Source organism: Pleurodeles waltl, chromosome 4_1 (genome assembly GCF_031143425.1).
Source record: "Pleurodeles waltl isolate 20211129_DDA chromosome 4_1, aPleWal1.hap1.20221129, whole genome shotgun sequence".
In the NCBI taxonomy this organism is placed as follows: Eukaryota; Metazoa; Chordata; class Amphibia; order Caudata; family Salamandridae; genus Pleurodeles; species Pleurodeles waltl.
In genome coordinates, this window is record NC_090442.1 from 213,588,857 (window position 1) to 213,602,726 (window position 13,870).

Here is a 13,870-nt window from a genome sequence, read left to right on the forward strand (position 1 = left end):
ACATTACGAGATCATCTCTGCCACAGCTTCATACCACCAGAAATTAACAACACGTGGTTACCCAAACCGCCATACGGTTCTTACAAATGCGATAAATTACTTGACTTTCAGTACAACACACCTGTTACACATAGAATTTGTAAGTTCATCAACTGCAACACCAACGTTGTGGTTTATTGCATTATATGCATATGTGGGCACATCTATGTGGGGAGTACTATCAGACCACTAAAAGAGAGGATTCAAGAACACATTAGGGCCATCCGTTCCAACAGTACGAACTACTCTTTTGCGACACACTCCAATAGTACCCATGGACAATGAGAAATCCTGGGTATTACTGTACATGGAATTGACACAGTTAGCAATCTAGCTAGGGGTGGTAATAAGACCTCGATCCTAAGGTGTCTCGAAAGCAGCTGTATCATCAAACTTAGGGCTGTGGAGGAGGGCCTTAACATAGAGAAGGACTTACATGTATTTCTATGATTCACCACACATGCTCACAATACTGAATCTCTCTTCCAGGATGCTTTGACAATCAACCCATACTGGATATTTAACGTACTGACCATTTCAACATTTTGTTGCGCTGTATGATACAAGAGAACATCCACATACTCTGTATACACATTATATGTTTGGTCTCCCTAATCCATAACATAACTATATCAATAGAACTATGTTTACTTTTTGCTCCTGCTGTTTTGATAGGCACCTCTCCATATCGCTTGTATAAACTTTAGTCGATGACGTTTTATTAATCAACCCATGTTGGATTCTTTATGTGACGACCATTTCAGTATATTGTTGTGCTGCATGATACAATATAATATCCGTACACACTTTATAAGTTTGATCTCTGTATAACATATTATAACTGTACCATTAATACTCTATTCACTTCTTGCTCCTTTTGTTTGGATAGGCACTTCTACCTAACCTTTACATAAATCTACTTTATATAATCACCACAATGTCTGTTTCCAGCACTAAGTACTAATACTACATGGCCCATGATCACTATATCAAATGTTCTAACCGAAACTTAGCCATTCCAATATGGCACCCACAGTCTATCTCTCTACTTGCTCCTCTTCACTCACTATCCCTTCTCTATTTCTCTGGGACTACAAATAGGACGGCTTCGTAAGCTTTATGCACTACTTTCACTCGTACTTTCCTGTCGCGTGAACCGACATCCTTGAGGTAAGCGTCTTTAATTCAAGGACTCCGTTGAGATAGAGAGTAATTTTTTACATACGGGCCTACCGCGTTTTTTTCTGCGGTTTATTTTCCTGTGGGTTGGGGACGTTTGTTAGTTGTTTATTCTGTCCTGCATGGATTTAATCCACCTTTTTCGCACTATATATACCGCCACATACCCTCCATTTGCAGATCGCCAATACTAAAATTTCATATTCATTCCTTTTCTCCACAACCACTGCCTCAGCCTAAAAACTTTCTAAAACTCCTGGACGCCACAGTAATCTGGCTTCCGTTTTTACTATTTGTTTGGCCCTAGCATGAGTTCGTCTGCCGCAACTTTTCTTTTTGAATAAATGTTGGCAACTTTATTAGATTATCTTTCGTTTTCCATATTGTGCCCAGCACTTTTGCCCATGCGCGCCCACGTTAATGCGACAGTTCACCAATCATCCACTCCTTTTTACATATTTGTTAGGAGATATGTCATATTTTTTAATCATTCACCTGACTACCTCTCCCTTTGCGGATATTCATAGGTATTCTACGACTCCATAACCATTACTGTTACAGCGTCCCGTTGTTCAGACATTTTTTTGTGTCCCATTAGCATCTTGATTCTATAACACTGTCTCCTTGCTTAAAAATAAAAATACTTTTACAGACATAACTTTGTCCTTCAAATTTGTTTTGTTAACAACATATTTTTTTCAGCTCATCCTTGGCTTATCATGGCCCTTTTTCTCTACTTGACATCATATCCATGATTTCAGAGACTTCCTACTTGGAAACTAATTGTCACCACTATATTAGTACATGGTACATTCTCTACCAGATTTACCACATTAACATTTTTGGATTTTTGGAAATTATCCAGTTTTCTCCATGAGAACTACCTACATCTACAATCTTGGTATGTTCCTTCCTCATCCCAATGGCATGCTTTTTTTCACTCGGTCCTTTTGTCTGTCTCACATTCTGGCCAGCTATAGACATTAATAAGCAGATCAGTTGTTTATTTCCACATCGGTTCTTCATTCTCCATCTCTCATATTAAGGATCCCACTCACCTATACTTTCTCTTCTCTCACGACTTACAATATGTGCACTACTCTTCACCCTGGTTTCCACGGAGCACGGTGATGGTCTTATCTCGTACTTTCACTCGCCCTCACATCTCCTTCCTCATTTTGAGGCACCTAAATTTTATTACAACATCTTTACCTTCTTATAATAATTTTTTCAATTCATCTTCCTTTGATTCACTTATCTTTCTTTACTCTCCTACCTATATCTCTTTTTTAAACTCTCGTTAGAGGTTGTTAATTTCCTGTCATCATATATTACCATTTCTGATGGATACAACTACCTGTGGATTCCTCACCTAATGAATACTCCCATGGCGCCAGCATTCGACGGAAATCTTCTTACTAGTCTCTGCACGTCGACGAGGACGTCACTCTAGCCCACGCGACGCCGTCTGACGTCATACAGGCAATAAGAGGTCCTCGACGACGTGCGGACGTCAGTTCCCTTTTTTCCGTGCATTCGAAACGGTTATCTTCGAGGGAGCAACTGTTACTTTTTTGGTTACAGTGTATTTTTGCTGCGTAGTCTTTCGCTGTGGTAATAATGTCGCAGAGAAAGTCTGGATTTAAGCCTTGTCGTGAGTGTGGAGGCAAGATGTCGGTGACGGATCCTCATTCCGATTGCCTTTGGTGTTTGAGCTCCGACCACGACGTCTCGACTTGTGATTCATGCCAGCACATGAATCCAAAAGCCCTCAAGGAACGTGAGGCGAAGCTGTTTATGGCTAAATCGAAGGAGAAGCATCACAAGAAGTCTTCTTCTCCAAGACATCGGCGTCATCGAGACTCCCGGCGCCGTAGAGAATCTCGGCGTCATTCGAAGGAGACTCGTTCCAGGTCTTCGGATCGGCGCCGAAGGACATGGGAGATCAGTCCCACGGTTACGCCGCATCCTTCGACGCCGTTGCCCTCTCCGGCGTCTCCAACTTCACCTGGACAGGCGTCGGTGATTGAGGTATTGGAGCCTCAGGTGTTTTCTCCGGCGCAGACGTCGAGGCCGGCGTCGGGGTCGCCTCCGAGACAGGCACCTCAGTATCCGGCTTTTCCCACCCCTGGAGCCGATAGTTCCGCATTCTTGAATGCGATGTATGCCATCTTCCAACAGATGGCTCTAGGGGGTGCTCCGGCTGGGCCTTTGGCCTTTTCTTTGGGTGATCCTGCGCCTCTTCAGCCGGCACCCTTTATGCCCTTTCTCCCTTTTGGGAACGTGGGCTCGGCGCCAGTGTCGGCGCCGGTGGCCGCTCCGGTGGCTTCAGAAGGATTGGCCCCGGGGATTTCCATCCCGTCGATGTCGACGTCGGGATTTCGGCCTGTGACTCCGGTGGGTCCATCTGCTTCAGCTGCTCTTTTGTCGGCGCCGAAGTTACCTGTGGCGCCGGACGCGCGTCGGTGGCTTCTGAAGATCGGCGCCGATCTTCGACTTCGGCGGAGGCATTGTCGACTCCGCGTATTGAACAACGACTTCATTCCAGGAGACGTGCTCTCCGTGTATTAGAAGAGCAGGAGTACCAACGAGCCCTGGAGGAAGGAGAGCTAGAGGACTCGGGTGATGGGCTGCGTGGACTGGAGTCGGCCAGTGGGTTGGACACTTCCCCTGAGTGGGATCTTTCGTCCCCGGGGGAATATACTGAGGAGGCTGCTTCCTTTCATGCAGTGGTACGGAAGGCAGCTAGTTTTTTGGACCTGCCTTTGCCGGTGGTGGAGGCTAAACAAAACCTTTTAACAGAGGTGCTACATCCGGCCTCAGCTGCGGCGGAGCCTCTGTTGCCATTTAATGACGCTCTGCTGGATCCGGTGTTAGAGGTGTGGAAGAGGCCGGTATCTTCCCCAGCAGTTCACAGAGCCGTGGCCAGGAGGTATCGGGCGGCTCCGACTGACCCTGGGTTTCTATCTAGGCACCCTACGCCGGAGAGCTTGGTGGTGCAGGCCTCCTGTTCATCTAAGTCAGCGCCTGGTTCTTTCCCGACGGTGCCTGGGGACAGAGATTCAAAGAAGCTAGAGGCGCAGTCGAAGAAGATTTTTTCGTCCTGCAGTCTGGCATTAAAAGCCACCAATGCAACCTGTATCCTGGGGAGGTATATTCATGCTCTGATGGATGACATTTCCTCATCGTTTACAGAGCTTCCCCAGGGTCTTTTGGATCTTGTCTCAAATGCCCAGGCTGCTGCGACACAGATTATCCAGACGGGACTGGATACCACCGACTCGGTAGCCAGAGCAATGGGCACAACTGTGGTGGCAAGGAGACAGGCCTGGCTCCGTAACTCGGGCTTTTCTGCAGATGTACAGTCCACATTGTTGGATCTCCCGTTTGATGGGGACAAACTGTTTGGAGCCAAGGCTGATTCGGCCTTGGAACGTTTTAAGGAAAGCAGGGCCACGGCTAAGTCGTTAGGGCTCCAAGCTCCTTCTTCCACGGCCTCTTCCAGATTTTTCAGGAGGTTTCGTGGATTTGGGCGTGGCTCTTCCTCCTCTTCCTTTCGGGGAAGATATCAGCAACCTGCCTCTTCCCATCCCTATAGATCTTTCAGGGGGAGAGGTAGGGTCCGCACCAGAGGAGCCTCTCAGCAGCACTCTGCCTCTTCCTCATCCTCTGGCGGGGTGCAGCAGCGGAAGCAGCCTTAGGCTTCCACCATTTCCCACTCACTCCTCTCCTGTAGGGGGAAGATTACAGCATTTTCTCACCAAATGGAAGACTGTTACAACGGACACTTGGGTTCTCAGTATTGTGGGAAAAGGCTACAACCTTCCCTTTCTGGAGTTCCCGCCCCTCATCCCGCCCCGCCCTTCTTATTGTTCAGAAGAACACCTCCTGTTGCTAGAACAGGAGGTACAAGCCCTCCTTTCCAAGGGCGCGGTGGAGTTGGTCCCAGAGCAGGAAAGGGGTCGAGGATGTTACTCAAGGTATTTCCTGATTCCCAAGAAGGATGGTCGTTTGAGACCAATTCTGGACCTGAGGATCTTGAATTGGTTCCTCAAGCAGGAAAAATTCAAGATGCTGACCCTAGCACAGGTGCTTTTGGCGTTGAACAAGGAAGACTGGATGGTGTCTGTCGACTTGCAGGATGCTTACTTTCATATCCCGATACTCAAGTCACACAGGAAGTATCTCCGGTTTGTGGTGGGATCGCAACACTATCAGTTTGCGGTCCTTCCGTTTGGTCTTACTTCAGCACCTCGAGTCTTCACGAAGGTGATGTCGGTGGTTGCGGCAGAACTCAGAAGGAAGGGGATAGCAGTATTCCCTTACTTGGATGACTGGTTGATCAAAGCCAAGTCCCCGGAGCTTGTGTCGCATCATCTGCAGTCAACAACCCAGTTGTTGTTCGACCTGGGTTTTTCGGTGAACGAGCCCAAATCTCACCTAGAGCCCTCTCAGCGCCTCCTGTTCATAGGGGCAGTACTGGATACAACATTGGGTCGGGCCTTTCCTCCGCCTCAGCGGATTCAAGATATTCAGGATTTGGTTCCAATGTTTCAAAATGGAGCGGTAGTTCCAGTCCTCAAGGTCCTTCGTCTGCTCGGTCTTTTTGCCTCCTGCATTCTGTTGGTCACGCATGCTCGCTGGCACATGAGGGCTCTTCCGTGGTGCCTCCGAAGGCAGTGGTCTCAACACAAAGGGGATCTAGAGGGTACTGTCAAGATCTCCAGAGATGCTGCTGTGGATTTGAAGTGGTGGATTGCAAGCAACAATCTTTCACAAGGAAAGCCGTTCCAACAGTCGCCACCAGTGGCCACAGTCATAACGGATGCTTCCACTCTAGGGTGGGGAGCTCATCTGGGGGATCTGGAGATCAAAGGTCTTTGGTCTCCAGAGGAACAGATGTTTCACATCAATCTGTTAGAGTTACGGGCTGTACGTCTGGCTCTCAAGGCCTTCCTCCCTTCCCTTCGTGGTCAGTCGGTACAGGTCCTAACGGACAATACTACCACGATGTGGTACATAAACAAGCAGGGAGGAGTGGAGTCTTGAACGTGCGTGCGGACAGTCTCAGTCGCCATTTCTCGGCAGACCACGAGTGGCGTCTCCATCCAGATCAAGTCCGTTTAATCTTCCAGAGGTGGGGGTTTCCTCGGATAGATCTGTTTGCCACTCGAGAGAACGCGCATTGTCCGTTGTTCTGCAGCCTCCAGTATCCGATGCAGGGAGCGTTGGGGGACGCGTTTCAAATAACCTGGTGCGGCCAGTTGCTTTACGCGTTTCCTCCCATACCCTTGATTCCTCGAGTATTGAGGAAGATTCGCCAGGACCGGGCTCTAGTCATCCTAATAGCTCCGGATTGGCCAAGGAGGGTATGGTACTCCGACCTTCTCCAACTCTCAATGTGCCCTCCGCTCCGTCTCCCTTTCAGGGCAGACCTCCTCTCGCAGTCGCAGGGGCAGGTTCTACACCCCAACCTCCAGAGTCTGCACCTACATGCCTGGAGATTGAACGGGGCAACCTGAGTTCCTTCTCTCTCCCGCCTGAGGTAGTGGATGTTATATTAGCGGCCAGGCGACACTCCACTAAATCTATCTACGCTAATAGATGGTCTAAATTTGTTGCGTGGTGTGGAGAGAGGCAGATTGATCCTTTGCATTCTCATCTATCGGACGTTTTGTCTTTTGCTCTGTCTCTAGCGCAGAAAGGTTGTGCAGTGGCTACCATTAAGGGTTATTTATCGGCCTTGTCAGCCTTCATATGTCTTCCAGACCAACCATCTTTATTTAAATCCCCTATTGTTATCAGATTCCTGAAAGGTCTTCTAAATAAATATCCTCCAAAGCCATTCGTTATGCCGCAATGGGATTTGTCCTTGGTCCTGACTTTCCTTATGGGGTCCCCTTTTGAACCTATGCATTCTTGCCCCTTAAGGTATTTGGTTTTAAAAACAGTCTTCCTGATAGCTATAACATCAGCAAGGAGAGTGAGTGAGTTGCAGGCCTTATCAGTAAAGCCCCCTTATACAACTTTTTATGGGGATAAGGTGGTGTTGAGGACCAAGGCTGCTTTCCTCCCGAAGGTTGTTTCACCCTTCCATTTGGCTCAGGCAATTACTTTGTCCACGTTCTATCCTCCGCCTCATCCTTCCAAAGAGGAAGAAAGACTGCACCGTCTGGACCCAAAGAGAGCGTTGAGCTTCTTTATTGATAGAACAAAGGATTTCAGGCTGGAGGATCAGCTGTTTATTGGATACGTGGGCAAGAGGAGAGGAAAGGCAGTCCACAAGAGAACACTATCCAGGTGGGTTGTTCTTTGCATTAAAATCTGTTCCTCTTTGGCAAAGAAGGATCCTCCTGAGGGCATTAGAGCTCATTCCACCAGAGCTAAGTCGGCCACTTCGGCCTTGGCCAGAGGTGTTCCTGTGGTCGACATCTGCAAGGCCGCAACTTGGTCGTCCCTTCACACGTTTGCAAAACATTACTGTTTGGATTCTGAGGTTAGAAGGGACGGCCATTTTGCACGGTCAGTGCTGCAGGATTTCTTGGTTTGACCATTTAGGCACCCACCGCCGGGCGTGGTACTACTTTGGGACTCTATTCATTAGGTGAGGAATCCACAGGTAGTTGTATCCATCAGAAGAACGAGTTACTTACCTTCGGTAACGACTTTTCTGGTGGATACATTAGCTACCTGTGGATTCCGTCGAATGCTGGCGCCATGGGAGTATTCATTAGGTGAGGAATCCACAGGTAGCTAATGTATCCACCAGAAAAGTCGTTACCGAAGGTAAGTAACTCGTTCATTTTGATTGTACTGTTCTGTGTTCATGATTCTTGACCTACAGCCTTGAAAAAGTCCTTGTGACGAAACACGTGTCGGCTGTTTGCAGAATGTACTTTTTCCACGAAGAATAAAATATCATCAACCTCTACATTGTGCTTGGACTTTGGACTCTTCTTTCCACCTTGGAATTGATTTTCGGACTACTTTTGGCGTGCCCTGGCACTCTTTGATATATATAATGTGGATTGTGATGCCTGTGCATAGGAACAGAAACTTCTCAGTTCAAAAGCAGATAAACCATTAGGCCACACACTCTGGTATTTGTTTGATATCCTACCAGTGAAAACACATTTTTCAGGTGTGAGCTTTTTACTGCTCAGTGATTTGATTATCCCAAAATGCAATGCTTACATGGGGAAACTCTTTTCATCAGAGTTTCTTACCATGTGATATATATCCAAACCTCAAATGGCATGGTTAAAACTCTGAAATAATCTACACTGCTGTTGCAAGATTCAACCCCAATTAGGATCCAATTAAATCTGAATTTATTCCAAATATGGCGTCAAACATCCATATACGTGATTTAAGTAAAGGAGGGGCTGAGTCAAGTTCCAGGTGACAGGAGATTGATTGTTCTAATGAAGAACTTAATCACTGAGGGTGGAAAGGTAAAGTTGCCCTTTTTGGCAAACATTTACAAAAAGCTCATTCTGCACAATAAAGGCTCACTCTGGAAATTGTTTTGGATTGATGTACCCGTGTTTATTCTACAAAGGAGAAAGGCATTCAATGGTAACTCTAAATAAAATCCTCTTTATTGAACCTAGCTGAATGAAATTCAACATATAGGCAATGAACTGACGTTATGAAAACTAGGTGTGAATTTCTTATCACATAGGTTTTCTGAGCTAAAATTATTTGACAAGCAGACAATCAACTATGGAAGCTCCTGAATGTTAAATATTTCCTAAACACAATATAAGGCTAAAAGATCGTAGATGCAGTTGGAGAAGTAAAAATTTGGCAATGCAAAGAGTAAGTGATATGAAAGATGGCAGATACTGGATTCCTGACTGACAGAGTTAGCATGCTTCAGAAGGTGAAAGCATGCAAATCCAAAACAGTTACTGATCGGTGAAAAACTGCAGCATGGAACACCTACTGTCTTACCGTTTAAAGTCTTTTGGAGGCAAGATATAGCCCCTGCTGTCTCGTGGGGGATCCCGGCACTGGCTTCTTAGTTTCAGCCTCTCCGACTCCCTAAGATCCTTGCTTGTCCTTGATATCACTTGCTCTTTCCGTTTATCATCCACTAACAGGACCCTGGAGGCAAGGAACTTCAAGAAGGTGTTCTCTGTCATCCGTGAGGGGGGTGGGATAGGAGTAGAGGGGGAGCCCATTGTGCACTTGCTTCTGGTCTTGGGAAGATGTTCTTCTGACACGCTGTCTGATGCCACTTTCCGCCATAGATCGCTGTTGTAGGGTTTATCAGTCTGTACTGGAAATAGAGGAGGCAGCCTGCTAATTTCTAGCCAGGCTTGGTACCCCCAGGCAGGTTGGCTGTTGGTACCGATCGGGGAGCCCCGCACTCTGTGATGCACCTCAATTTTGGCATTGGTGCACGGTGCTTTCACCACAGCCAGACGGTGGATAGCTCTTGGGGAAAAAGCAGTTTGCGTTGGCTCACTGTCCCCAAGTAGAAACTCTCTCTCTTTAATTGATGCTTTGGTGGTAAAGGTCAAAGCCATTGCGTGCCTATCAAAAGAAAAAGGGCAAGGTTTTTTAAAAATATATTTGTTATTTAATTTACTGCATAAAATCATTCATGATAAAATCTCCATTTAACAATTCTCCCATATGAGGACACATCTTTTTAACTACAAAAGTTCCACAATAACACTCCAAAATGTATTATGGAATTTGTACTTGCACATAACCAATGCTATCTCTGAACTGAAAATGATTTGCTGTCACGTCTTACTGTGCCTCGCTGTGCCATCTTTGCCATACTGACTGAAATACCAGTCTAACCATCTCGCGCACTTTTATGCTTACGGACACTTGTTCATTATCGCTCTTATGAGAATGGCTGGACCAATACAGCCTTCACCATTGCAACTTTGACATCTTGAAGAGATCTTAACATTGTTTCTGTTTCTTAGTGTATTCTAATCAGCGTTAGAGAAAGACATTGCCACACAGAACCTAGCACACTGAAGAGCTCATAAAAGGGGTATTTGGAGAGTTGCAGGAGGACGGGATCCACTCTAGAACCGCAGCACAAATACTCACTATGTAAATGATTTCAGTTTGGAGTTGGGAGGCCAGAGTCCCAAAGATTTTACTGTTACTTACTCTTGTAGGTCTTCTGGCTTACTCCTGTGTCCCTGGAGTCAGCCAGGAGCACTGCAATGTATCTAGTGTTACTGTTGAAATATCTTGAAAAACTACAATGGATTCGGATGTCCTAGATCCTCACATGCACCCTTTAATGTGTGTTATATTGTTACTCACATTTGTAGAGCATCACCTACCCTTATTACGTGATGCAGCGCTTGGATATTGCTCGATATTGAAGGGACCGATTCCTTTTGATGGCCAAACCCAGCACAGCCTAGCAAAAGAGGGGGTTCTGCCTTGAAGTCTATGCTCGGCTGGGATCATAAACGAGAAGTATTATTATTTTGTTGTTCTTTTATTAAGTGCTGACATCTCAAGGCAAATGTCTTTGAACATATTTTGTTCTAAGCCCTTGGTTGCTGATAATTTCCACATGTGTGCATAACAATTCACGCCTTGTGTCTCAGACACAGCAGGCGCGCGAAACCTCATCTGCAGAATGTTGTTTCATTGCTTTGAACAAGCATAATATGAGCCTCCTGTCTTGTAATAAAATTGAGATTTTCCTAGCCTTGGTGTCAGAAAGGCTAGATTTTATTAAAGACAAGGAGGCGAGTATTATCCCGCCTCTTCTAACCCTCCCTGTTCTTTTATTCTAGTTGCCTCCACCGCAACCAATAACAGCGCTGCCGTCTGATCAGCTTCTTTCAACTCCTTCTGGACCTTTTCTTCAACCAACAGGATCTACACAGGGTTATCCTTTCCTCAAGGCCTTCTGTATGGACCTCCTTTCAGCATTTTTGACTCTTTATGGTTTATTGTTGTTTTTCTCAAATCGTTCTATTGACTGACTTTCGCAAGAAAAGAGGGCTTGTTGCTCTCAGTCAAGATAGTTATTATAGGGATCATCATGTGATTGGTGGATCCCATTGTGACGCAGTTTTGTAGTTTTTTTCCAGGGATTCTGGGATTTGTAGTTTCTTGGCTGCAGTTTAAAATAAAGTATGAAAAGAATAGCATAATACTCGCCTCCTTGTCTTTAATAAAATCTAGCCTTTCTGACACCAAGGCTAGGAAAATCTCAATTATTTGGAATTCATCATGCAAAGGCACAATCGGGTAAGGGATCACTAAATCATGAAGCGCAATAATGCACTCGCTAAATAAAGCTGTTTATCTCATGAAGCAATAAAAGTGATTGACAGCACAAAAGGGAATTTAACTCAAGCGATTATCACTATTCGCATGAGCACACCCACTAATGGATATGACTACTGCAAATAAAACACCACCTCTGCACACCACCTGAGCCACATGCACACAGTGCAAAACAGAAACACCAGCATTTAATGGAGCTAAAACAGGTTTATTGCCCCTCCCTTCTCTAAAACAAGCACTTAACATGCAATTATCTTCAATGATTGCACAAGATAAAAAGCCACACATAAGGAAACAAAGCAAAGGGACTGATAAACATCAAGAGCACAAGGTGACAACAATTAGAAAGCTGTCTAACAACAAATGCTTAATGGTGCCACCAACATCGATAAGAATGACGGTGAAGGGCAACATGAATGTAGAACTTGAGGCAGCTGCACCACATATTCCAAGCTGGGAGGAGGCACAGCTTCTAAATGAGATTCCTCGCCGAGCACAAGGAACCATCATAAACAGAGATAGCACTGATGCTCCAACTAAAGCTAGCTAGTCATACATGATGTATGGAAAACAAGGAGGACACCTGGGCACAGGACATTTCACAATTTTCAAACACTGCATCAGTATACAAACCAGGAGTGACTACTGACATTCTACTCGACAAGCCACTTCTTCAAAGATCCGCTATACAGGATCCAGACAAAATAAACCCCAGGAAGGTATGCAAGGCCATGATTACAGAACTGAAGATTTTCTGTGCCCTCCCATATTACTACAATCGCTGCCTCCAGAAGGTCCAGAGGGTAAATGGGCGTGTACTTGAGATGTCAAAGATTCCTCTATAAAATCGTTGCTGTCCAATTTTTCGCCTACTACAATTGGAAGCCTCAACTTATACAACTGGTGTATGTAACACAATTACATTCCAAGCTTACATCAACTGTTCCACAGTGGTTATTTTCAAAATCATGCACTATAACACCCTACCACAACTCCTCAAAAATGGGTAACAAGAAATGTATCAAGGTCTAAGAAAATGTAACCAGCACATTGCCTTCTATTGTTGGACATGTATTTTTTTTTTAACTATGTTTTCCCTTTAGAATTACAGTTGCACGCATGCACACACAAGAAAACTGTCAGTGCTGTGTTCCAAATGCAGTCTTTCTGTTCCTTACTTAGTGTTTCATGCCAGGCTGCAACACCATGCAGAAAAGCACAACAAAAGGCTTTCTATGCCCGATGGAAGGAAGTGTGCATAGGGTTGTTCAGTCACATACTCTCTGCCACTGGGCCCTAGAAGTATGCTCCATTTGATCCTTTAGGAAAATATGATGTGTTTCCTTCCACAGTGCATGGCCAACAGTGAGATGCAACGTGCAATACATGAGTACTGAATTCCTTATGATCTTTCCACAATTCAGGCTTTCATTGAGTCTGGCAGTAAACCCTTCCACCTATTCCTTCATGTCACCTAAATATTACCATGACAGTCTACTCACCAGGCTCATCCATGCCAGATTCAACCAATCTTTTGATTTGTTCCCTTGCCAGACCGTTCTCTGCCACTGTTCCAATTCACTGGCAGTTTGTGGTGGAGTGGCAGCCACCGAGAGGCACATTTATCAATGTTTGATCTCTAGCTGTACCTCAATGCGTATGTATTGCAACTGGGCGCATAAATATCCGCACATTCAGCTGAATGAAGGTTCCATAGCTTTCGAGAACGATGAAGGATTCTGCGCAGGAACTGGGCACCTATGGTAGACCGCAATCTTTTCAGCAGACATCAAGATGCTTTGAGTCTACTTGTGACGTAGGTGTCACGAGGGGTGAGGGGGTGATCTCTGTTATAGTGATTATGGTTGGTCTAGAATCTCTGGTATGTATGAGGTGACTTCTTCTGGGATATATATGTACGACAGGGAGGATGCTGCTATACGGTCTGGCATTGCATCTTCCAGCGTTTAGAGTAGCTGTGGAACCCTTTAGTATGACTGGTCTCTTGTATGGACTTCTGTCACTTGTGCATTAGTGGACTGAAGACTGAGGGCCTGATTTCGAGTTTGGTGGATGGGGTTACTCTGTCACAAATGTGACGGATATCCCATCCGCCATATTACAATTCCATTATATCCTATGGAAATCGTAATTCAGCAGATGGGATATCCATCACATTGGTGACAAAGTAACTCGCCCGCCAAACTCTAAATCAGGCCCTGAAATACTTGTATCTTCACATGAGCCACTGCCCCTTTTTATGGGGCTGTTCTCAGGTGCAAAATATTAGTTTAATATCCCACTGAGGACGCGCATGTGTGCGCTTTGAAAGGCAGATCCCTTCTTGGTTTTTCTTACCGAGGTCCAT

The 13,870-nt window shown here is 45.5% G+C and overlaps 1 protein-coding gene across 1 annotated transcript in view; it reads right to left on the reverse strand.

Moving 5' to 3' along the window:
- The window catches only part of TEX52 (testis expressed 52), a 65,126-nt gene that overhangs the window by 19,271 nt on the left and 31,985 nt on the right, over positions 1 to 13,870 (reverse strand). The window contains exon 2 of the mRNA XM_069228160.1: positions 9,175 to 9,759. Coding sequence (XP_069084261.1) covers positions 9,175 to 9,752 — 578 coding nt within the window. The 5' untranslated portion in view covers positions 9,753 to 9,759. The remainder of the gene's footprint in view (positions 1 to 9,174; positions 9,760 to 13,870) is intronic.